Source organism: Xiphophorus maculatus, chromosome 20 (genome assembly GCF_002775205.1).
Source record: "Xiphophorus maculatus strain JP 163 A chromosome 20, X_maculatus-5.0-male, whole genome shotgun sequence".
Lineage (NCBI taxonomy): Eukaryota > Metazoa > Chordata > Actinopteri > Cyprinodontiformes > Poeciliidae > Xiphophorus > Xiphophorus maculatus.
Genome location: NC_036462.1, coordinates 14,745,881 through 14,768,651, shown reverse-complemented (window position 1 = coordinate 14,768,651; position 22,771 = coordinate 14,745,881). Strand labels below are relative to the sequence as shown.

Here is a 22,771-nt window from a genome sequence, read left to right as displayed (position 1 = left end):
ATGGCCTGTTGTCTCAAACTGTGTGCTCTTTGTTGAGAAGTGGCTGCAATCATGATGCAACAAGACTCAACTGCTTTCAAGTGTGAAGTAATGAAGCAAAAAGGCATGCCTGCCCACTTTTCTAAGGCACTTCTACACAGAGCGTGACTCAGCCATCAACGTTTTGTCACGATTTTTGAAACATCAAACCATTTATTTTGCATTTCAACAACCGCGCACTTGGATGCACCACAGATGGCAAACGCAGGGGGACTTGTTGGCGGCTGTGGCTCACTCGCAGCGAGAAAAACACCGAACTCCAGGAGACATCTCTTTCATGCCGCATGTCGCACGCCCTGAGCCTTGCGCAGTTGCCAAAAACACGAGGCAGAGCGATGAAAAAGATTGCACAGCTTCCCGCCTCCCAGCTGGAAGTTTGGCAACGATCCACTGAAATATGTGCCATGAAGCTCTGACAGGGAGGGATCAAGTGTTAACAAGCAGAGGCAAAGCATTCCTGTGTTTCAATGGGGACTCATCTGCTTCTCATATGTTTCATTTTTGGCTTCTCAGTTTACAAAAACTGTCTTATATTTACAGAAATCTTTGAAATCTGCTAGGCCACCCTACCTGACCACCGCCTCCAGAGCTCTCAACCTTATCATATCATATTACCTTATTATTTTTGAATGTTTCCAAATCCCATCGCATTAAAATTGATACGCTGTACAAGATACATTTTTCTAATTAAAGTATTACTGATAATGCCACTTATTTACATACAGCATAGTAGAATAAAGTGTTTTTTATCATTATTTTTGCCTTTATTGTCTTTAATGTCACTGAAACAGGTCATTTTAACCTTTTTGGCAAATGTTGTATGTAAAGATTTTGATGGGCATCAAAATGAAAATAGTTAAAATGTATCGTCACTTCCGGGAACTTTGTAACTGACAGCCATCTTGGTAGGAAATTGTTATGTAGATGTTATGACAACAATAAACAAAGTACAAGTTTAGAACTAGCTCTCTTCTTGTTCCTATCAAACTTAACAATATAAGCACATTACAAGTACTACTCAGTCACAGTTTTTTTAAACTAATGTAGCTTTTATCTGCAAGCTAAGACAAACATGGCCTACGTGTTAGTACTTACTTTGCCAGTGACCAGAACCGTGTCGTTCACGTGAAGAGCTTGAACGTTCTCTACAAGGCCGTTGAACGGGACTCATCTGCTCCTCATATGTTTCATTTGAGAAGGCGGCTTTCCGTTCGGGCCACGAAGCTCCTCCGTGGTTTACACGCTTCTTCGTGTTCACCAAGTAGTGAACCATGTAGGAGATCGGACGCAGCGTGTTTTCATTGTCCGTCTCACACGGGTCGGTTCCGTTATCAGCCGTTACTACTTCCGCCGAACGTGCTTGGGAACGTTCATGTGACGCTGTCTGAGCGTTCAGTCATGCTAGCTGGGTTGCATTTTGTCCACACTTCTTGTCCATTTTTTACAAAAATGCTCCTGTTTTGTTTTGTTTTTTAAACCGCCATTAATATTTCTGCAAGTTGAACATTTACACGAAAAATACACGAGATAGTAACCAAGTAGCTGGTTTCCACCCCATTGGCAAGTTCATGTTGTGAAATAAGAGAAAACGGCTCCAGTCTACTGCGCGCGCGCGCACACACACACACACACACACACACAAAAGGAGAAAAAGGGATAATTTTTCCACAAGCTTGAAATTTGTAGTCTATAATGACTCAATAATTTTCACTTTAAGTTGATAAGTTGCAGAGAGTTAGCATAAGGGCACTACAAATAAGACTATATTTTTTAGCTCCTGTATGCTAAAAGTTAAGCTATGCTAAGCTAAACAGGCTAAGCGTGTGACTAGAAATATTAGCCTTTGTTTTATGCCGCTGTAACAAACAATATGCTTCGTAGTTTTCACATGCTGAACAGATCCATGTGTTTTGTTTGGTTAAGCTTTGCTACTCAAGTTTTTGCCCACTGTTCTTTTTAATTTAGGACTGCAGTGCATTTAGATGATATTGCAATTTTAGTGCGTCTTCTTCAGCTTGTGTCCCTGTCTTTGCACCGCTAAGAAAGAAAAAAAAACCCTCAGTTGATGAATAATTTAATTATTTTATCTATTTTAAAAGCAGGACTCAATTAAAATTGCAATTAACATTTAATATTCATTAATATTGACTTGTTTATGGAACTATTATATATAATTTATTGCAATACATTTTTTATTTGTGCTATAATCAATATCTTGACCATGTTTTAAAATTTAAAAAGAAGGGTTGTGCTTGTTTTGTAGCCACGGCAGTCGGTGTTTGTGCCTTTGGGAATAAAAAAAAATAACTTTGAGGAAAGAAAAGCTTAAAAACAGGAAAAGTTCATTCTACACACGAGACTGACACCAGGTGGTTCAGTTACTATTAATTATTCTTTATGAATGACCACAAATCCAAATATTTGTGAAAATCTCAACAATTAATGTTTAAGAAATAAAATCGCTACAAAAATGCAAAATGTATTTTCTGTGATGAGTTGACAGACCTGTTTTTAATCACCTGATGGTGAGATTTACCCACAGATATGTTTTTATCCTGCAGCAAGAATATTAATTTCAAGACAAACTAAAAGACACAGTCAGGTTTTTATAGTGGTTTATTGTACATTAAAACATTTCCCACAATCCTCCAGCAGCAAAAGCCCACTGAAGTGTTTTTTTTTTAAACACAACAGGTGCGAATAGGCCATCATCAAAAGACACAGTCATCATTATATCCATATAAAGTGTCATAGTTATGAGCATAATATATATATATTTTACCAATAGATTCAACATTGACCCAACACAACTCCTATTAGTTGTAATATTTCCACTGAATGCAGCAAAACAATCTGGAGTCAAATTCTCTTTAATCCTGCATGTCAAGATCCACTTTAGACCAAAACATCAGAAAGCTCTCCATAGTGTCTGGAACTTCAGCCTAAAACCTTAAAATAAACCGAACAGCAGGCTTTTTGTGGGTAACAAGCAGATCCAGGTGTTGCTCTGCAAAAATGACTCATAATTTAAGGATCATCAGAGACTCCTGCAGATCTGTGCATGTTAAAACAGCCACCGACTCGCAGCTCGACTCACATTCTACGGCACATACCAGAATCATTTCCTACCGAAGTGAGGGCACTGCCCCAATTTTTACTTTATAAACCAACAAAGACGACACGCGCACAAATGCAAAAATAAAAAAATACAGTAGCAAAGGAAGGCTGCTGCTTTTGTTTCATTATTTGTTGGTTGAGATCAACTTGATCTTGAAGAATTGTGCAATTATTACTATTTTTTTTCCATTGCTTGGGCGTTCAGCTTCATTAGCGACAGCCAAAGTTGGATTTGCGACCCCAGACAGCAGGACTTGTGGGTGACTGACGATGAAACAAGAGCACGTGAGGCACATGGGACAGAAATGAACATGACCGAGCCTCAAAAGGAATGATCTGTGATTTTTATTATCATGCAACACCAGCACATAACTCACCCGCCCACTGCCTCTTCTCCAAACATTCAGCTCAATTTCATCTAACAAATGAGGTGAATTAATAGAAGAGGACACTGGTTCTCTGTGGCACTCTCCTCACACCTCCCTCGACAACAAGAATCAATATTTACTTAATTTAATATCCATTTAATATTAAGACAAGATGAGGGAAGAAACATGTGGACGTCTCAGGAAGAGGACAGGAACTTAAATATGAACAAATCCACTGGAGACTTCCTCCTTTTTACTTTATGTACAAACTAGAAGGTCCTTGCTTCACCAATAGCAGCATTTGCCTAAGCAATGTCCTGCCTTTTTAAAATTACCTACTGAGCACAATGCATTAGAAAAGTATTCACACCCCCGATGCAGCCATGTTGTATGAAGTTACAGCCAACATTTTATGTTATGATGTGAAAGCAAGAGAGAGCAGTGCATAATTATGATGTACAAGTAGAATGATGAAGAGTTTCTATGGTTTTTACACACAAAAGTGGGGGAAGCATTTGTTTTCACCCCTCTTAAACACTTTACAAATTAAACCAGTGCAACTATTTACCCTCAGAAATGATGAAAAGGCAACTCTGGAGGGTCTGTGGAGATTCATAGCTCAGGTGGAAGAATCTGTCACTTAAATTCTTCTCAAATGTGGCTTTTATGGAAGACTGGCAAGAAGAAAACCAGAACCAAGCAACGTTTTGACCAACATACAAAAAAACAAAAACAAAGAAGAATAACAGTTTAGATTAAAATAGATGCCTGTGTTAAAATGGCCTAGTCAAAGTTCAGACTTAAATCTAGTGGACAATCTATGTTAAAACTTCATCCAGTTCTCTATCCAGTCTGAGCTTGACCTGTTTTGCAAAGGAAAGGGGCCGACTACAAATGCATGCCACACTTTTCAGAGACTTTACTTAACAAGCTCAAACTCACTTTGTCTCGATCAGGCACATAAAATACATTGAACTTATGGTTGTAATGTGAGAAAAAATTCAAGAAGTGTGAATACTTTTGCAAGACACTGCAAGTAGTGCTCTTCTGCTCTTAAGTGTTTAGAAATAAAACAGACAGAACACACACACACACGCAGGTTTTCTTCACAATGACGGATTACACAGAGAAACATAATAGTCCAAAACAAAAATGATACTCTCTTATTTAAGGCTCTTCTGAAGCCAAAATCCACAAATTAACTTATTAAAAAACAAAACAGCAACAACTCCAAGATACCAGAACACTTGACACGAGTGAGTCACAATCTGAAAAACAGAGAAAACAAACAGGAGTCCCGTCAATCACATCCAGCACCGGAAACCAGCAGTATAGAAGAAGACAAGAGGCTGTTTTTCACTGGTGCACTTGTTTGGAAACAGACAGGCGACATCGAGCCTGACAGGCGAGAGTTTATAGTGAGAGCGATTCGCCTGGGAGTGTGAGTTGGGCCTGTTCTTCATCTCCGTCTGTCAAAGCCCACTTAGTTTCTCCACTTAGTGTCATCTTTGTTCCCAACAGGATGCTCAATGAGGTCCAAGTGCAAACGACGACTTTAAGGTTCTTAAAAAATAAACATTTCGGAAAGCATGATTCTTGACAGAACTAAGAAAAAAAACAAAAAACTTTAACAACCCCCAATATACATTTTTAAACATTTCTGTCACCTATGATTTAATCATCTGTTTGGTCATCGTTTCCCCTTAAAGCCGCACGGTGTTGATGCGCAGCGGCTGCACGTTCTTGCCGTTGGCGTGGCTCTGGCCGGGGCTGAAATAAGGGAAGACCTTTGAGGTGAATTTCTCCCGGTACGTGTAGAGCCAGGACATGTCGTCTGCGTTGTAGAAGATGAGCAGGCCTTTCGGGTAGTCCAGGAACACCCCCACCTTCTCCAGCTTGCTCTTGACGTTGAGGCGCGTCCAGGGCTCGGTGCAGGCGCTGTACTGGTTGCCGTCGTGCATCACGATGCAGTAGAAGCCGCGGCTGGGCTGGATCTGGATGCTGCCCTTGCGGCTCACCGTCTCGTTGGCCACGCCGATCATCCACTGCGTCTTCTCCGACACCATCACCTCCCAGTAGTGGACGCCCGATACGAAGCCCTCGGCGCCCAGGACGGAGACCTCCACGTCGAAGCGCCTCGGGGAGTCCTGCAGAGGCTGCGGGTGGAGATTCCCATACGCCACGATGGTGGAATCGTCTGACAGGATCAGTCTTTGGTGGGCTGTGATGGGGTCAAGGGTCAGGGCTCCTGGCACTGTTGGTAAGAGAGATTACAGGTTACCTATCAGATTTTAGAGACAGAAAAAAAGTGATCAACAGACATGAAGATCAGCCTTTCCATTGATTTTCAAAGCATGGTTAAATATTTTAAAATGGAATTTTCTAGGGGTGTTTTTACATCTGATAGTTCAGTAAATTTGGTTCGATTGGCAACCAAAATTGCGACATTTGGTATGTTTTCACATTGCACTGTCAAATGAATCAAACCCTTTCAAAGAGCTGTTCCCCCACTTGCCTGTGGTGGCGCTGCACCAAGAACCACTGAAGGAAATGACACAAAACCTCTGAAGAAGACACAACTTCTTTCCTCACAAATTTTTAACAAAAATGAAGTAGTATCAGATTTTAGTGGTTGCAGGTTTTCTCTTTTGTCTTTGGCAAAACACCACGAGCATTAAGACTTTTACATTCTTGGTTGAATTTACCCAGAATGCCCTGCGCTATAGTCCGCTTTTGGAGCAATCTCCGTTCTGTTTGCATCCACATATGCATTCAAACCACACCAGAGTTCACTTCAACCAAACCAAGACCTAGGTTTTTAGGCGAACCAGTGTTCGCTTTTCTTGGTCCTTATCGAAGTTTGATTGTGCATTCACACCTCCCCAATCGAACCGGACCTTCTAAGCAAACAAACTAGAGTACGAATAAAGAGGACCAACTTATTCTGCTTTTCTGAGCTGAAAACGGAGAGAACATTTAAGTTTTAATTGAACTAAGGTTTAACATTTAACTACTGGTGCAGCTAAACTCTTGTGATTAAAACATGTGGAGGAAAGTGAGGCTTGAACAATCACTGCAATGTTTCCTAACATGAAGTATTTTGGTGACTTGGTGGTTTGTTACTGTGATTAATTCCAGGCAGACAAAGCTCAGAGTTTTTAAAATGCCTGTGTAGGGTGACGGTTTGTTAGGTCTCACACAGTTTCAGCTCCTTTTCAATAGATAAAAGGAAACTTAATTTAATAAAAACAATTTAAAGATGAAGACCATTTTCTTACGCCCAAGTTTGGTGTTCCAGATGTAACTCCTTCACTCTGGCTGCATTCTCAGCTGCTCTGTGGTCAGTTTACAACTCGTGTTGTGTTAGCATTAACTTTATGACTTAGATAAAGGCTCCAATGTTATTTGAAGTCATGCCAATTCAGAGCCGACTGGTAGAGCTGCTGAGAAACTTTACAAATCAGGTGTGGCAACAGCCCAAAATATTCCTGCTGATTAAAATGATCAGGAATGAGAAACAGACCAGAGTTTCACAACAGCTGCATCCATGTGACCAACACCACACATCTGTTTTATCTTTAGCCACTGGCCTTCAAAGAAAAGTGTCCTGCAGGACAGCTCAGTCTCAGATACATCAACCCACGCTGGGAGTGTAAACAACACACAGAGACAGTAATTATAGGGAAAGGAGGAGCAGTTTCAGTTCACAGCTCCGTAGAATGTCTAATTCTCTGTGCAGTTATGCGTTTTAGGAGGGTTTGCACCCAGTGGAGCTTCTGGCAAGCGTGGCTTCCCAGATGTAGATCAGCTCAGAGCTCCGCCAGGGCTGTAACAATACATCCAGCTTAACATACGATGCGACACAAGATGAAATTAGCTTCTTCAGTTAAAGCAAAAGCTTTCACAAATCACAAATTTTTTTCCAAAAACTCCATATGTATAGAACAGTTCAGTTCAGAGTAAAATCAATGGATGGACATTAATCATCTTCAGGGGTGGCGATGCATTTCTTTTAAACTGTTCTGCAATTACGTCGGAAAGGATAGATGGAGGTGAATTTTGTGGCGAACTGCCAGCGGACAGGACAGCTTGTTCACTGGTCAATGACAACTCAAGTGTTTGTTGCAATCACCTCATTAAAGATTCATAGCCTGAGCGCCTGCTTGGGTCAGATGAAGAAACAGGAGATTCGAACTGTCCTGCTAAACATAAGTGGGGTTTAAAACCAGTTCCCGGCCTGCTCCTGCTTTCCGAACAGTGAATTTCGGGGCCGATGGGAGGAATGTCTTTGTTGACGCTCTGGCAACTGCTGCTGATGGATCGCAACCAATTGTTCCATTTAGCAGCCAGTCAAGAGAGGCCAAGAAACTGTCTGGCCTCCCCGCGGGCTGAGAACTGATTGAGAGAGCAAAACAACATTATAAAATCCTCAGTGTGTTTGTTGAGTTATGTGTTGCGAATGAGAGACGGCTGCAAGAAGTCCTGCTCCACTCAGGACCTTCAAACACTGAAAGGCATCACAATTTCTCACCTGAGAAGGAGCCGGAGGCTGTGCAAAACACGTTTTGATTTTTATCAAAGCACTCTGCTCTATTTTGAGTGGATGTATAGAAGTCTAGCGGATTTTGACTTCACAAATTTATTTCACTCTGCAAATTTATTTAAATCCTCTCCAGCTGCAGCTCTCCCTGTAGCTTTTCAATTAGAAACGGGTCTGGGCTCAGGGTGAGGCATTTAGAGCGCCGATCTGCCGCCGAGGCCCTTCAATTTTTCATTTGGACGTACGCTGCGGCTTGTTGAGCTGAAAGGCAAAAGGCAAAATCTGTCTTCATCTGCAGCTTCAAAATGCAGCCCCAAGCAACATGGCATCCATTATCTTATTACCACAACATCTGTGCAGTGTTGTTTTTCTGCTCCAAATAGTTTACAGAATTATAACCTGAAAAATAAAACGTGGTTGCATCAGACAACTGCAAATGTTTCTAAGTCATTATTGTACACTGGATATATATTTTTGGAAATAGTAGCTTTAATTAAAAGTTAAATTGTTAGCTGAAAGTCTCAGTGGCCCAGAAACACGAGCAGAAAAATAAAAATGCATCACATTCTGGGAAAAGATGTTTCCACTTAGCATTTTTTGTATTGCTATTTATACGACCACAAGAATCTTGGCTGTCCTCCTGTACAGTTTTCTTCAGTTTCTTTTATATCAGTCTTTGTAAAAATGTTCTGGTAAAAACCACAGCTGCTGCTTCACTAGCAAGAAAATTTCCCCTTATTGCTGGTAGAAGTAAAATGGTCGATTCTGAGTGCAGCCACCTCTGTAGTTACAACGAATATTAATTTTTCATATTTTGTGCACAGAATACAGAAATATTGAGAACATATTTTAATAAATCACATTTTTTTTTATAATGCTAACAACAAAAACATAAAACTAAAAGGTAATTTTCCTCAGTAACAGATGGAAATTTCCCTCTTGGTTGCTCAAGGATGATTAGATGCAACAGGAAACTCATAATTTATTAACAAGCAGCATCTTGTTTGTTTAATCTCAAAGCTTAACTAGCAAAATGGGATCGCCAACACGTGCGCGACCCCCAGTAAAGCTGCTTTAGCTTTAAAAACAAACAGCTAAACATTTAAATCAGAGCAATTTTCCACATATTTATTGAAGGATATAATATTGATCTGTTTGTCTCCGAAGCAACAAACACAGTCAGACAACCTTTAAGCCTGACGGCTATAGTTTGTGTAGCGCTCCCTTACCTGGTGAAATGTCTTGGAAGAGTGATTTCCAGATTGTGTACTGCAGGGGCCCCATGTACTTGGACGTTGGGAAGTCCTCATAAGTCAGATTGGTCTCATGTATCTTCCCTTTAACCCTGAAAAACAGATCAACAACAGTCTGAGCTGACGTCGTCATTTGTAATTTAATATCGACTCGTGTTGTGCAGCTCCAACTTTCAATGCTTGATGAATTTCTTTTTATTTATGCTTTTTGAAATCTTCCATTAGCTGGTAAACGGCATCATTAATCACGAGCTGAAAGGATGAAGCTGGCAGAATGGGCACGGGGTCACGCTTTGCAAAAAAACCCCCCAAAAAAACCTTTTATATGAACCTTCATGTGAAGGAGAGAAAGCTACTCTACATGCTGACACATTTCCGTTCACCTGGGACACATCCTAGTCTAAGACACAGGCTGTAAATAATTAATAACGCCGCTTACTCCGGCTTCTCCCTTACCAAAATGTGCATCTTAACCTGCAGCCGTCCTGTTCTGCATTAATCCTCCTGCAGGAGCTGGTGTTGTCTTGCAGAGTGACAGAAATAGAAACAGTCTAATCTCTGAAAATGGAGCCAAAAAGCAGCAAAACCTCAAAACTGCTTAGAATAACCTGGAGAATTGAAACCAGTTTAAACAGCGAAAGCAAACAACACAAGTAAAGGTCAACGGTCCTGCTGTGTCCACACAATGATGCAATAACTAAACTAAACATACCCGTGTTAATTTTAAGGCTTACATTTTAACAGATGCATTGTTCCTACAATATTTCCACTTAAAAGCTCAACATTTTTCCAAACTCAGTTTCAGAGATCGTTTTCAGCTGTATTTCATTACACTTTATTTGGGTTTGTTGTTTTTTTCTTCCGCAAATAATGAAACAAATTGTTTAAGCTGGTCCCAAAAGGCATTTTGTCTTCTGGATAAACTTATAATAAGGTCAAATAACACTAAAAAAACAACAACAAAAAAACTGTAAAAGCTGAACATGAGCTGAACGCAGTTCCTTGAAAATCACACTTTGAAACCAGTAATAAATTTATCTAAACTCTGAAAACGTAGCCAAAGCAGACTAAGAACCTTGGATTTGGTATCAAACATACAATTAAAATGATCTAAAAAACAAAAAGAGTAAAAAGTCCCTTTGTTCTTTTAGAAGCGTTTTAGTCAAAATCTAAAATAAATAAATGATCGAGGAAAATCAAATTCTAATGTGTTAAACTGAAACTGAATTATAAAAAGCATATTTGTTTTCCAGAAATTCTGTTTTTTTATCTTTTAGATAATGTAAGAAGAAAATGTCTGGAAATTCAAGTTTTTTTCCAAACCACAATAAAAAAAATTTTATCCAGTTTTTTCCAGAACTGGAACATAACAAAATCACACTCTACCAGAACTGTTATCTACTGTTAACAGTTCTGGTTCTTGTAGTACTTTCGTATTCGTCATATGTGCCGAGATTTTTCCCCAGTCGGTAATGAATATCTGACGTCTCTCCATTTTACTTTTCTGAGAAATGAATGAACCCCACACGGCGTTAACGCTCTCCGCCGGCACACAGGGAACTTAATTTTATCTGAGACACTCGGCTGGACGTCAGACAGAACCATAAGAAGCATATTTGTAGTCAAACATGTCATCACTTTCTATCTCAGCAATGCAAATGAGAAACACAGATGGAGGCGCTGCGCAGTAAGAGCTTATTTTGAGATTTCCTAACTCTGATCGTAATTTCAGGACTCCTAGAATCCTGAAATAATTTGACTTAAAACTCTTAACTTTACTCAACGTCAGGGAAGTACTTGGTGCATTTTTATGTTACAAATACGAATGTTTGAGAATTTCAGGCAAATATTACAACAGACTGACAATATTTACACAACTGAATAGAAATATAATATAATTAAAATAATCCATACTTTACTGTATTTTTACAGACTGGGGAACACTTCTAAAAAACAAAACAAAACAAAACAAAAAAGCCACTCCTACAACATCAGAGTTGATTTGCCAGGTTCTTCTCTAGGATATATTTTTTAAAAACCACAAACTCAAGATGGAAATTCGACTTAACTCGCTTTTTTCTTTGCTCTGTGTTTTCTATTAAACTACAATTTATCCTTTTCTTATCATTAATTGGTTTCCTCCAAGATGTCTGACAAAGACATGAAGATGCACTGTGATTGAAGTATGGCTTCACAATAAGTCAAAATACATCGTGATATATACATGATCAATATCGACACAAGTCGATCAGACGTAGATAATACGTCTGATAGAATATTCAATAATTTCACTGAATTCAGATGCAGAACCGCACAGCATTCTGGGAGATGTAGGCAGAAAAAAGACTAGCAGCTAAACCTCTCACAGCTAGTTAAGAAAAGTTGGTGGCATTAACTAACTCACTTGCTTTTTGGTTACCGAGCAACAACCTCCTGAGTAACTTGTGGTTACCTAGCAACAACCTGATGAGTTGTTGCTGCTGTGCAATCTTAAATTGCACAGCAGCAGTTTAAGATTTTGCCACCATGTGTCACAAATTCAAATAATAATAATAATTTTAAAAAAAACTGGAAAGGAGAAAATGAGGACAACATGTTGAGAGGAATTTGTGGATAAAACAGGAACGGTCACATCACCAGCTTGGCAGTATTTTCAGATATCACAACACGTTTTTCAGACATAATCACCCAACTTTTGTTTGCATAAAGCACTAAGACAATCAACTTCTTCCTTTCTTTAAACTGCATTTCATGTCTAGTCACTTTCCTGTGCTTCTGTGCAAGTAAAAAAGTTATAATTAAAGCTAAGAATATAATATGGATCATAACTATAATTCTAGAGTAAATACAGAAGATAATATTGTTGACCATTTTAGCTATATCAGAAAAGTTAAAACTACTAAATTATACCCGCTTGTCTACAAGGAGCTTTTTAAATTCCCCAAACTAGTTTAAATGAATTATCTTAAATCATGTTAGCCAGATATTACTAAATTGTAATGACAATTTATTTTATTTGAAGAAATGTGCCATTCAACGGCCGTTTTTTGCTCTTACACTATTTAATGCTTTAAGATATCAAACTGTTCCAATAAATCCTCATCATCCACCTCCTGATTAGACATTACAGCTGGTTTAATTCGGCCCAAAAGCTCCATCTGTTCAGGGATCAGCTGGAGCCGTTGCTCAAATCTCTACTTTCTCCAACCGGTCAGCAGCCTTTGCACAACTCTGCCCACACATTCCACACATTTATATGAGCATTAGTTTTAAAAATGATGAATTTTTCAAACTGACTGCCTTCTTATGAACTTCTTAAAAAAAAATAAAATAAATTGCAAGATCTTGACCATATTTAGTGTGAAGCTAGTGATTTGCCAGTAGCTTTTCCAAAGATTTTTACCAAGTATTCGCATTTCTTCTGTCTGTGACTTTTACTTACTGTTGTGCAGAACAGCTTGTAAGCAAAATACGCTTAAGTTTGGAATAACCTGTCACCAGCTCTTCAATCCACTAATTCATTCATCCTTTTAGAAAACGTTTAAAATTAATTAAATTTCAAATGGTTGGTGATTTTGTTTACTTCTTATGAACTTGTGTTGTATGCGACTTTCATTCACTGATTCTTCTCCTCTCCTCCACAGCTTCTTTTTATCCGTCTTTTGGTTTTTATACTGCAAATATCCTAATCTACTCAACATATTTTGAACTATTTTAACATATCCAATACTTTAGAGCAACTTTTTCAGGCTGAGGACTATTTAATCCATTTAACAAACACTCACAAACCACCTAACTCAAAATTGCCCCAAATGAACAATCTGTTTGGGGCATTTTGAGTTACTTACATATTCTGAAAGTCTGGAAGCTTCCCAATGATGTCAAACACATAGAAAACAAGAAGTTGTTTTTACTACCAGATGTTGTGTGCTTGAATACCATTTTAGGGCCATTTGTAATTTAGAAGCAAAATAAAAAAAAAAAAAAAGGACTTTAGTTGCTGTGACAAACAAAAATCCTTTTTTGCACCATTAAAGATAAAATGATCAACCAGTTTCTATCAGTTGTATTTATTGTATTTAATTAATTTAATCATTTTTAATTAAATAAAAATAATACTTGTTGATGTGTGAGCAAAGCATTATAAGCAAGTAAAGTTGTAAAAAACAAAGAACAGTTCTCGTTTTGCGGGAGACCGTTCAAAAGAATCAAATCGCTACTGAACTTTACATCAAAACTCTCAGCAGGTACGACTTGGCTTCCTCCAATTATATCATCCTGGCGTTGTTTTCTTTCCACTAATGTCTTAAGCTTTTATTAACACAAACCTTTACTAAGCCAATTGTAGCGTTGCACTTTGAGCTCACATCACAGCAAATAAATGGTCGTTTACATGCAGTACCTCGCGGACCAATAGGGGGTGCCTGTGGACCACCGGTGGTCCAGGGACCACAGTTTGAGAAACACTGCTTTAGAGCACATTCATTCACACTTGAGGCTCTGAGCAGATCACACCTACCTCTCGGATGTGATGGCCACGCCCTCCAGGAAGTCGTGGTGGCCCGTCTCGCTGAGGCGCTCCTGCAGGATCTGGATGCCCTCCTTGACGTCGCGCAGCTGCTGGCTGTAGCACTGGATCTTCTGCTCGATGTCGGCCAGCTTGCGGGCCGTGTCCATCTCCAGCTCCTCCAGCATGCTCTTCTGGCGCTCTCGGAGGAAGCGGTGAAGCCGCTCGAACGCGTCGCCGATGGTTGCACGAAGACTCTTGGCTGAAGACTGAAAAGAAAAAAAAGAAGAAGAAAAAAGTGTCCTGGTTATAAAAGCTGAACCCATGTAAGATGGTGAATGGATAAATGCAGGTCAAAGAGCTTCAGTGCAGATTTCCTGACCGCTGTTAGCTTGTTTGTAGAGTTGAGGTCACAATGGCTGAACTTTAATTACACAAAAATCAATAAATCAAGGGTTTGCACAGTACTCTAAACTCTGTTAATATTACATAAACAGTAATTCATTGATTCAGCATGTAGATGTATTGATTTTATGAAGCTCTCGGGAGTAATATGTGTACACAGCTATCTAACCTGAAAATAAGGAGCATTTCAGACGCCTGTACAGAAGCAGAAGAAAAGAAACAAAAAATAAAAGGCAAACATGAACAGTCACTAAAGAGAAAATGAGTGGGAGGACAGGTGGGCAGACAGAGGAGATAAATCCATTAAAAATCTCAGCAGGTTCAAGTAACAACGAAGAATCCAGAGGAGAAACGATTTTAAAAAAATAAGATGTGCATTTAAAGAAATGCGTGTTTGCATAGAACAGAAGGCCTGATTAAAAACAAACAAAACGGCATACATGCAGGTAGGCCTGTCGCTACAAGGAATACATCAAATAATCCCATTACAAATTAAAATGAGCTGCATGCTTGTTTGTTTCCATCAAATTTCTTTCAACCAAAGAGATTGGAGGATGAAAAGCTTCATTTCAGACCTTTTCTTTTCAGGTCTCAACACACACAGGAGGTGACGTTGTCCCTGTCCATTCGTTTCCTATGGAACCTGACCAATGAGGCGACAGTCGCCTACGCTCCTCCAATCAAGCGACCAATAAAATGTGAGCATGTGAAATTTTGAGCTTGTTGCTACAAGAAAGCTGAAGTGAACCACTTTACCTGTGAGAGACGGTATGTGGCATTTGTTGTAAAACGGAAGCAACTAAAAATACATCTGCATCTAAAATGTAATCATCCAATACAGTTTTCCCACACTGGAAAACAAAACTACAACCAATGGGCTGTCTCCGTCTTACTGACCGTTCACAATCACTGAGGCGTTTAATCGACAAACTACAAAAAGGCGCAAAATGGTGCACAGCAAGACGGTTCGCTTAATCACACAAGAGATGTGAAAAAAAAAGAAAAATGCTGCAAACATTTGATACCAGTACACAGGGGTAAGTTTAAATGATAAGTTTACACTTTTTACTCCACAAAAGTCCCAACTGGCAGTATGATTAATATATTATTTATTACATTACTCTTAGGTATACATTTATATATATTATAAACTTTATATCTTGTGGTTATATTTGTTTTATTAATATTTAAGACCTTGGATGATTAGTTGATTGTCAACTAATCAATTTCCCCTTGGGGATCAATAAAGTATATTCTATTGTGTATTTTGAAGGCCAAGTTTGTTTACAGAGACTTCATAATCCATTTTATTTATTTTGGATTATCAAAATGACTTCCATTTCCAGTGTTAAATCTTCTTCAGAAATTAGTTTGTTGATTTTTGAGACTTGCATTTTCAGTGGAAAATGGTCTCAAAATAACAATGTGACCTTTTATCGACTTGCCTTCACACAACCACATCTCAATAGAACAGCCCAACTCTTATTTTACAACTTCTACTCTAACTTTTTTAAAAACAGCAGCTGTATCTCTGAACTTTTAATTCCTCACACCCACAATTTCCTCCTTTCAAGCAGCAGACGTGATCCTGCTGGCTAGTGCAGACAGGTAATCTCTCACTTCCTGTGTGAGCTCGTTAGAATGACGATTCCTCGGCGAGTCAAAGATTTCCTACCTAGTTAAGAGTTTAACTGATCGTGTGGAGAAAGGGGAGGATGACTGCAGCGGAGCAGTTATCAGTCACACCGACATGTTTGTTGTTTTGGCCCAGCAGGTTGTGATGGCACTGAGTGGGTGGCTGCAGCCTTCAGAGACGTCAGGCTGAGTATTTTTCATCCAGCAAACCTCTGGTGAGGTTATAGAAAATCTCAATTTACAGCACAAAACGGCAAAAGAGTTGTGAAGTAAAGGTAACGATTTGCAGCTAAATTCACAGACCTAAAGAAGAGCAGGAGGACGGCAGATGTAAAGTCTGAATTGCTTCTGGCGCGAGAACTCGTCCCTTCAACTCTGAACTAAATGAAGAGCAAAAGCCGAAAGTCATTTCATTGTCAGCTACCTAAATGCATCAAAGATCAATGCTGTCAGTGTGGCCCACTTCCAGGAACTGCACTCTCTGCAAATGGATGTAAAGCTAATGAGATCAGCTCATTTCCAGTGAGCTAAACGACCTATATCAGGCAGTCGGAGAAAGTCGATAAAACAGAAAAGACCAGGGCAAGAAGGCGAGTGATGCAGAAACGTCATGGAGAGGCTTTAACAAAAATATTTGGGGAAATAAAAACTCTAAGGTCCTCTTGGAAATCAGACATGAGCTTCCAGTGAATCCAACTGAAGGGTTTGTTGTGACAGGAGAGAATATGAGTGTAAAGATGTGTGAGGTGGTGAGCAAATATGAACTTATTAACACAATGACTCGAGATTAAAAAGCTACTCAGGTCATGTTAGAAATCACCTGGCAACCCAAAGCATTGTGGAAGTGAGAGTCAGTAACCAAACACACCACACCTACTTAATAAACGATCCATTTCCTACATATGAGCAGATTGAAAACTGGATATTTCTGTTTCACCTGCAGGAGGAGGATTTAATCTGACCTGGACTCTCTTATTTTAAAAGGGTGCATTCTGGTAATTGTTTGTTTGGATCCAGTAAATCTCAAGCCTTCTAATTATAAAGTTATTAACAGATTTGACTCACTTGACCCAACAAAACCTATAGTGGGCAAGTAATGTCTAAATAATTACATAAAACATTAACTTTAAACATAGCAAGCGTTTCTGAGCATCTTAATATGACATAAGATCTGGCCCTTCAAGTAGGAAAATAAACCGCCGCACCTAAAAGTCCAGAATCAAGGGCCTTTTTAATGAAAACACAAAAATATAACAACCCCATATTGACAATAAATAGGTTATGCAGCTTCTCTGGACCTTCAGATGTCAGTAATTTGGAGCTGCTGAGTTTACACACTGCAGAGAAAGTGGCAGTGATCTCAACAGCTGAAGTCTCTGTGTGAGAAATGACATTTGTGTTTAAAGGGAAATGCTCCCAGTACCTTGGTCTCCGTGAGTTGTCTCCGCAGGAGATGGAGGGCCTCGGAGTGTCCCTTCTCGCTGTCCTGCAGCGAAGCCAGCTGCTCCTTCATCTCCCTCTGCAGCACAAACAAATCATCGATACATGAACAGAAATGTGTCAGAGCAGCAGATCCCAAACATGTTTTGTGACAATTTTAAAACACTCAACTTTTACTTTGAGCTGAAATATTATAGCTACTCTGAAATAACAGCGGGAATACATTTCCTCCCAAATCCTGTTAAGATAAAATTATATTACTTGTTACAGCTCCGTCTGATCGGATATGAGGCGGCAGAGATTTAATCCTCAACTCCCAAACAAATAAGCCAGATGGAGAGTGAGATATGAAAGAGAATATGAAATCTCTGGAGATTTCAGGCTGCGTCAGAGAAAACTGGGTCTCATCCCAAATCAGCAGGCAAAAGCTTCAGCGAACTCCACCTCCAAGTCTGCCTGAGGCAAGAAACAGGTGCCGAGATTAAAGAGTTTAACAGAGACTAGACCACAAAATGTCTACGAACTGCATGCACTGCCGCTAATAAACAACGGCTACAAAAAGAGATTATAGAGCACAACCTAAAAATCACTTGCAAAAAAATTCATGAAATTTAATTATGAACAAGTCAAGCATTCATAATTACTTGATAATGAAATATTTTGCAGAATTATAAAGAAAACATGGTTTAAGTCCTGGATAGAAATATGAAGAAAGCCGTACAAAGAAATATCAAAACAGGCTGCTTTTGAAACTGCAGGGTTTTAAAAATAATTTTCACCACATTTATTTTTTATGAATGAAGTTCAAGGTTTTCAGTGAAACAAAGCTGGTGTTTAGGAAGCAAAAACTTCAAGACAGAAGATAAGACATGAGTAAAATCCACAAACCAGAAGTAGATAGAAAAACTTCCAACATCTGATTTAAATTTTTACAAATCCATTATAAACTAATTTGTGTTGATCATTTAATTTGATTTAGGTGGGCAAAACTTAATGTGACAAAGTTGGATGTAGGTCACATATAAGCAAAAAATAAATTAAAATAGAATTTGGGTCGCATTGCTGTGTGAAAAGCACAGATATGGAAGATATTTTTTCTTCTGTATCGTTTTGATGAGTTTGTAAATTGAGTTTGTTTCGTTCTGTTTGGGGCGCTGGTATAACTGGATGGTTGGAGGCAGAAGACGAGGATTGCTTTGGATGCCATTCTTGCCACTCTAAGGTGAGGGTCATAAAGTGAAATGAGATTTGACCTAAGAGACACTTCTGAACAGAAGCATAAAAACAAAAACAATCCAGTTGAAGAACCAAGTGAAAAACTGGAATAAATGCAAGAAAAGATCTTTATTGGAAGACGCATCAAAATAGGATTTTTGATTAAATCCCTACAAAATTTAAAAAGGTGCAACTGTAGATTTGTGGAAATGAATCCAGGTTTCTTTCAGAACAGAAACGAGGAAACCGTCTGTTGGTGCAGAGAGGAAGGAGCGTGACTCTCCATGTTAATGACAGGAGTGCGGCAGGCTCAGTGGGCTCTCCGTCTCATCGCTGCACATTTGTCTGCAGCCGTTCGTCGGCTGCTGAGGTAGAGCGGGAGCGACAGACTGGCAGAGAAAACATGCTGCTCCACTCCTGGCTGACTGACTGATCAGGGAAGGGCAACTTTAACCACAACTGAGGTCAGACAGACGCAGCAACAAGAACCGGCTTTTAAATTAAATATGGATTTACTATTTCATCACAATATTTTGTGGTTAACGATAAAGGTGACGATAAGAACTATTTGCTACCTTTTTTTTAGGTAAATGTATGAATGTGACTGCATGACAGAAACAATAACCCCCACAAACGTAAATACTGCTCTTGAAAAACATTTTCATTTATAATGCACTTATTTAAGGTTATTTGCATCACCAAAATTATGTATTAACTATATTTAATTGTATTTGTAAATGTATTGATAAAACAGTGGAGAAAAACAAAAGTTAAAAATTAACAATACAGAAAATATAGGGCTGGACAATGAACCAATAAAATATATATCGCAATAGACATGTAATTAATATCAATAGCTAATACTTGTAATAGAATATCCAGTATTAAAAATAAAGAATATTCACTGAACTGCAATCCAGAACCGCACAGCATTCTGGGAGATGTAGGAAAGGCTTTAGCTTATCAACCTCTCACAGCGATCTAAACTAGGTTGGTGGAATCAACTAACTCACTCCTCTTTGGTTACCTAGCAACTCGCTCATTCTTTGGTTACCTAGCAACAGCCTATAGAGTAACTTTTTGCAGCAGTTTAAGGTCACCACTGCTGCCTCAAAGTGCTAAAAAAATAAACTGTGCAGTGAAAACTGTAGATAAAACAAGAAAGATCAATCCATCAGTTTCATATATTTAAAACAAAAAACTACCAGAAATCAATAGCTATCAATAAACTGATATGAAATACTTACATTACATATAAGTTTCAGCCATATCGTCCAGCCCTACGATAATATAAACTGTTTTTTTTAAATCATTACTTTGAATTTAAGAAATCATGGTAAACGATAAACATGACAAATGCTCAACTCTATTTTAGCCCTCTCCTCCAAAATATTATATAAGTACAGTTTGAACATTTCTCTCCATTATGCTAATGAAAAATAGCACTTAAAAAGAAACTTTTAATGGTAGCGTGTGTCTGGATTTAAAAAGGCAAAGGAAGCTTTTATAAGGAGTAAAAATCAACCTTGGTGGTGCTATTATCCCCTCTATGGCCCTAAATCTCATGTATAACACGCAATTACATAATCCTGTAATCTTCCTGGAAGTAAAACGCATCCTTCACATGGAGATTTTACTGGAATGACATTTCTAGCAAAGTAAAAAGTGCACACTTTTAGTCAGAATACACAAGAAAATATCTTGAAAATACAGAGAGATGGGCTGTATGGCTAGGAGAGGTGATGAAACGGAAAGAATTGGTGTATATAATAACATAAAATCTAAAAACACAGGTAAGGTAACAATAATAAGCAACACTCATAGCAGAGTCTCTGTGTGTGTGTGTGTGTGTGCGTGTGTGTGTGTGCGTGTGTGTGTGGGTGTGTGCGCGTGCGTCTCCCTCCTGTCCATCCAATCTGACCAACACGAGTCTGACATGACATTCCCTCAGGACGTCAAGCTGCAGGAAATGGGGGTCACGTCTGAAGGATTATAAATCTAAAACTCATTTCATCCTTCTGTCATTTCCTTCCTCCTGTCATGTCAGCTGCTCCTAGGTAGATATACATAGAAGACATGAATAAAATAGCAGCGTTTTTTCCCCCCCACAGGTTCCTTAATAAAACTGCACAAGGCAGCTCTGAGCTTTATTACATCCACCAGCCTCACAGCCAGCCTCCGCTAAGAGCTAAATAAAACTACATGTGCCACAGCCTGCATCATTAAAAGCAAACAGAAGTAATGAAACCTCACTATAGAGCCACTTACTGGACCAGTAATACAGAACAAATCCATCCTCTAATGATTGGGGAACCTTTCATGTCTGTTCATTGGTAGGAAACCACAGAAATAACCAGCAGAAATCACAGCGATTTAATGGGGCATCATTAAATCAATTTGACAACATCCAATTCTGTTGCAGATACAAAGGTAAATAGAAGATCTGCAAATAACAGCAAGAAAACCTTTATTATTGCGGTACAAGTAATCTCTAGGACATATTTTACATGAAGAAAATACCATCAAATAAGCGTTAAAGCAAAAGGTTTAGTTAGAAATCATACTTGTAATTTTTAAGGTCACACCAATTATAGTTTTCTGAATGATCAATCTTTTAGTATGGACTACCGATCTCAATTTTGGGCGATACCAATATTTCGTCTGAAATGTTGCTAAATACAGCAAGAAAGTTGCTGATTTGGCAACAGCGGGGTGAACATGCAGACATGATCTGTTGGTTGGGTCCGTCAGTCAAATCTCTCTCACAGCACAGCAATAAAGGCAGTGACTGATTTTTAGGGACTGAGGAGATCGGCTTCACTTAAGTATTTGCCAATTACCGATCTTCCAAAATGAAGGGACACGAGGTCATGCCCAGGGATTACTTAATGAAATGCGAGAAAAAGTCTTTAGTTTTCACAATAAGTAATCAGTTTGCTTGTAAAAAGAGTGCCAAGAGAAATAAAGACATGATTACTTGATGTGTGGGTGCAAACTATTTAGTAATCGGAATACTAAATTAGTAAGATATTGAATAAACTCCCAAACGTTGTCATGACTTGAAACTAAAATGAATAATCTTCATTAAACATCAGAACAGGAAAATACAATTTGGCAAAAGTAAAATATTAGCAGAAAAAAACTGATGTAAAAAGAGGGGGAAACAAAGTCCTAAATGTTGAACAGTTTAAAAAACAAGCAGCCATTTTGCTTATCTCAGTGGCCGGCTGTCTTGACGATGACCCGATGAAAAGTGACAAACTCGCGTGTGTTCCTGTCTGCACAGTTCACGGACCTTTCACATCGCTCAACGCCGCACTAAGTGAAGCCTGAGGACAGACTGTAGTCAAAGAACTAGCAACAGACCTCGATCGGTAAATAGCAACGCTAACAAACTTTCACGTATATATAAGCTGTGCATTGTTACCTGAAGCTTGGCTTTCTTTTATTAGCAAGAAGGGTTAAAGATTAACCAATAACAGTTGAAAATTCAGCACTGATTATTATTTTCGAGTCATTTTAATCAGGGATATTGGTTAGCTAAACAGTTTATCTCAATGTGTAAAACTAAGGTGTGAATCCAAAGACATGACTTACCGGTATGTCATTCAAAAGTATCACCTACCTAGTAGGGGTGGGCATTTATATCGCTTCAGTTCTGGTGAAAAATATCTAAGAATATTGATTTATCATGGAAAATTTAAGTTACCGATGGTAAATAAAAAACAACTTATAGTTTGATGTGAAACGTCATTTTTGATATTTTCTCTGCTGTTTGTTCCATTAGGGTGTCAATAAGTGTCGGTAAATTTAAAAATATGATTAAATGCAGTTACTGTGCAGTTTAGTGATATCAATCACACTTTTTTAAATAAGTGGCGAACCGAAAAATACCATTTCAGATGGGAATGTTTTTTAAGAATATTTGTGCTTGTGGCGATATGAATGCTGTGCCACTAAGCCACCGCCATATAGTTACCCAAAAGAGTAGTAAAATGTTTTTTTTTAATCATAGAAGTAAAATTTATTTCTAATCAGTATCACAATAGTACCACAAAGTAGCACAATATAATTCTACTACACCTTGAGTAGCCAGTGTAGTTGTGTTTGCTCTGTTCTGCAGTCGTGTCAGAGCGTAGGGACGGTCCAGCAGCAGCCTGGTTTTGGGTTTTAATTTACGTATGATACTGGTTGGATGCAAGTGCAGCATGATTTATGTTATTGGCAAAACAAACAGATCAGACTGTGCAAA

The 22,771-nt window shown here is 38.7% G+C and overlaps 1 protein-coding gene across 3 annotated transcripts in view; it reads right to left on the bottom strand.

The window, feature by feature from the left end:
* Positions 1-2,637: 2,637 nt before the first annotated feature.
* Positions 2,638-22,771, bottom strand: part of LOC102226374 (E3 ubiquitin-protein ligase TRIM62) — a 46,263-nt gene continuing 26,129 nt past the window's right edge. For all 3 annotated transcript variants that reach the window (XM_023325144.1, XM_005796944.2, XM_023325143.1), the window contains exons 3-6: positions 17,288-17,383; positions 13,837-14,093; positions 9,294-9,409; positions 2,638-5,778 (exon numbers count right to left, since the gene is read on the bottom strand). In XM_023325144.1, coding sequence (XP_023180912.1) covers positions 5,228-5,778; positions 9,294-9,409; positions 13,837-14,093; positions 17,288-17,383 — 1,020 coding nt within the window. In that variant the 3' untranslated portion in view covers positions 2,638-5,227. The remainder of the gene's footprint in view (positions 5,779-9,293; positions 9,410-13,836; positions 14,094-17,287; positions 17,384-22,771) is intronic.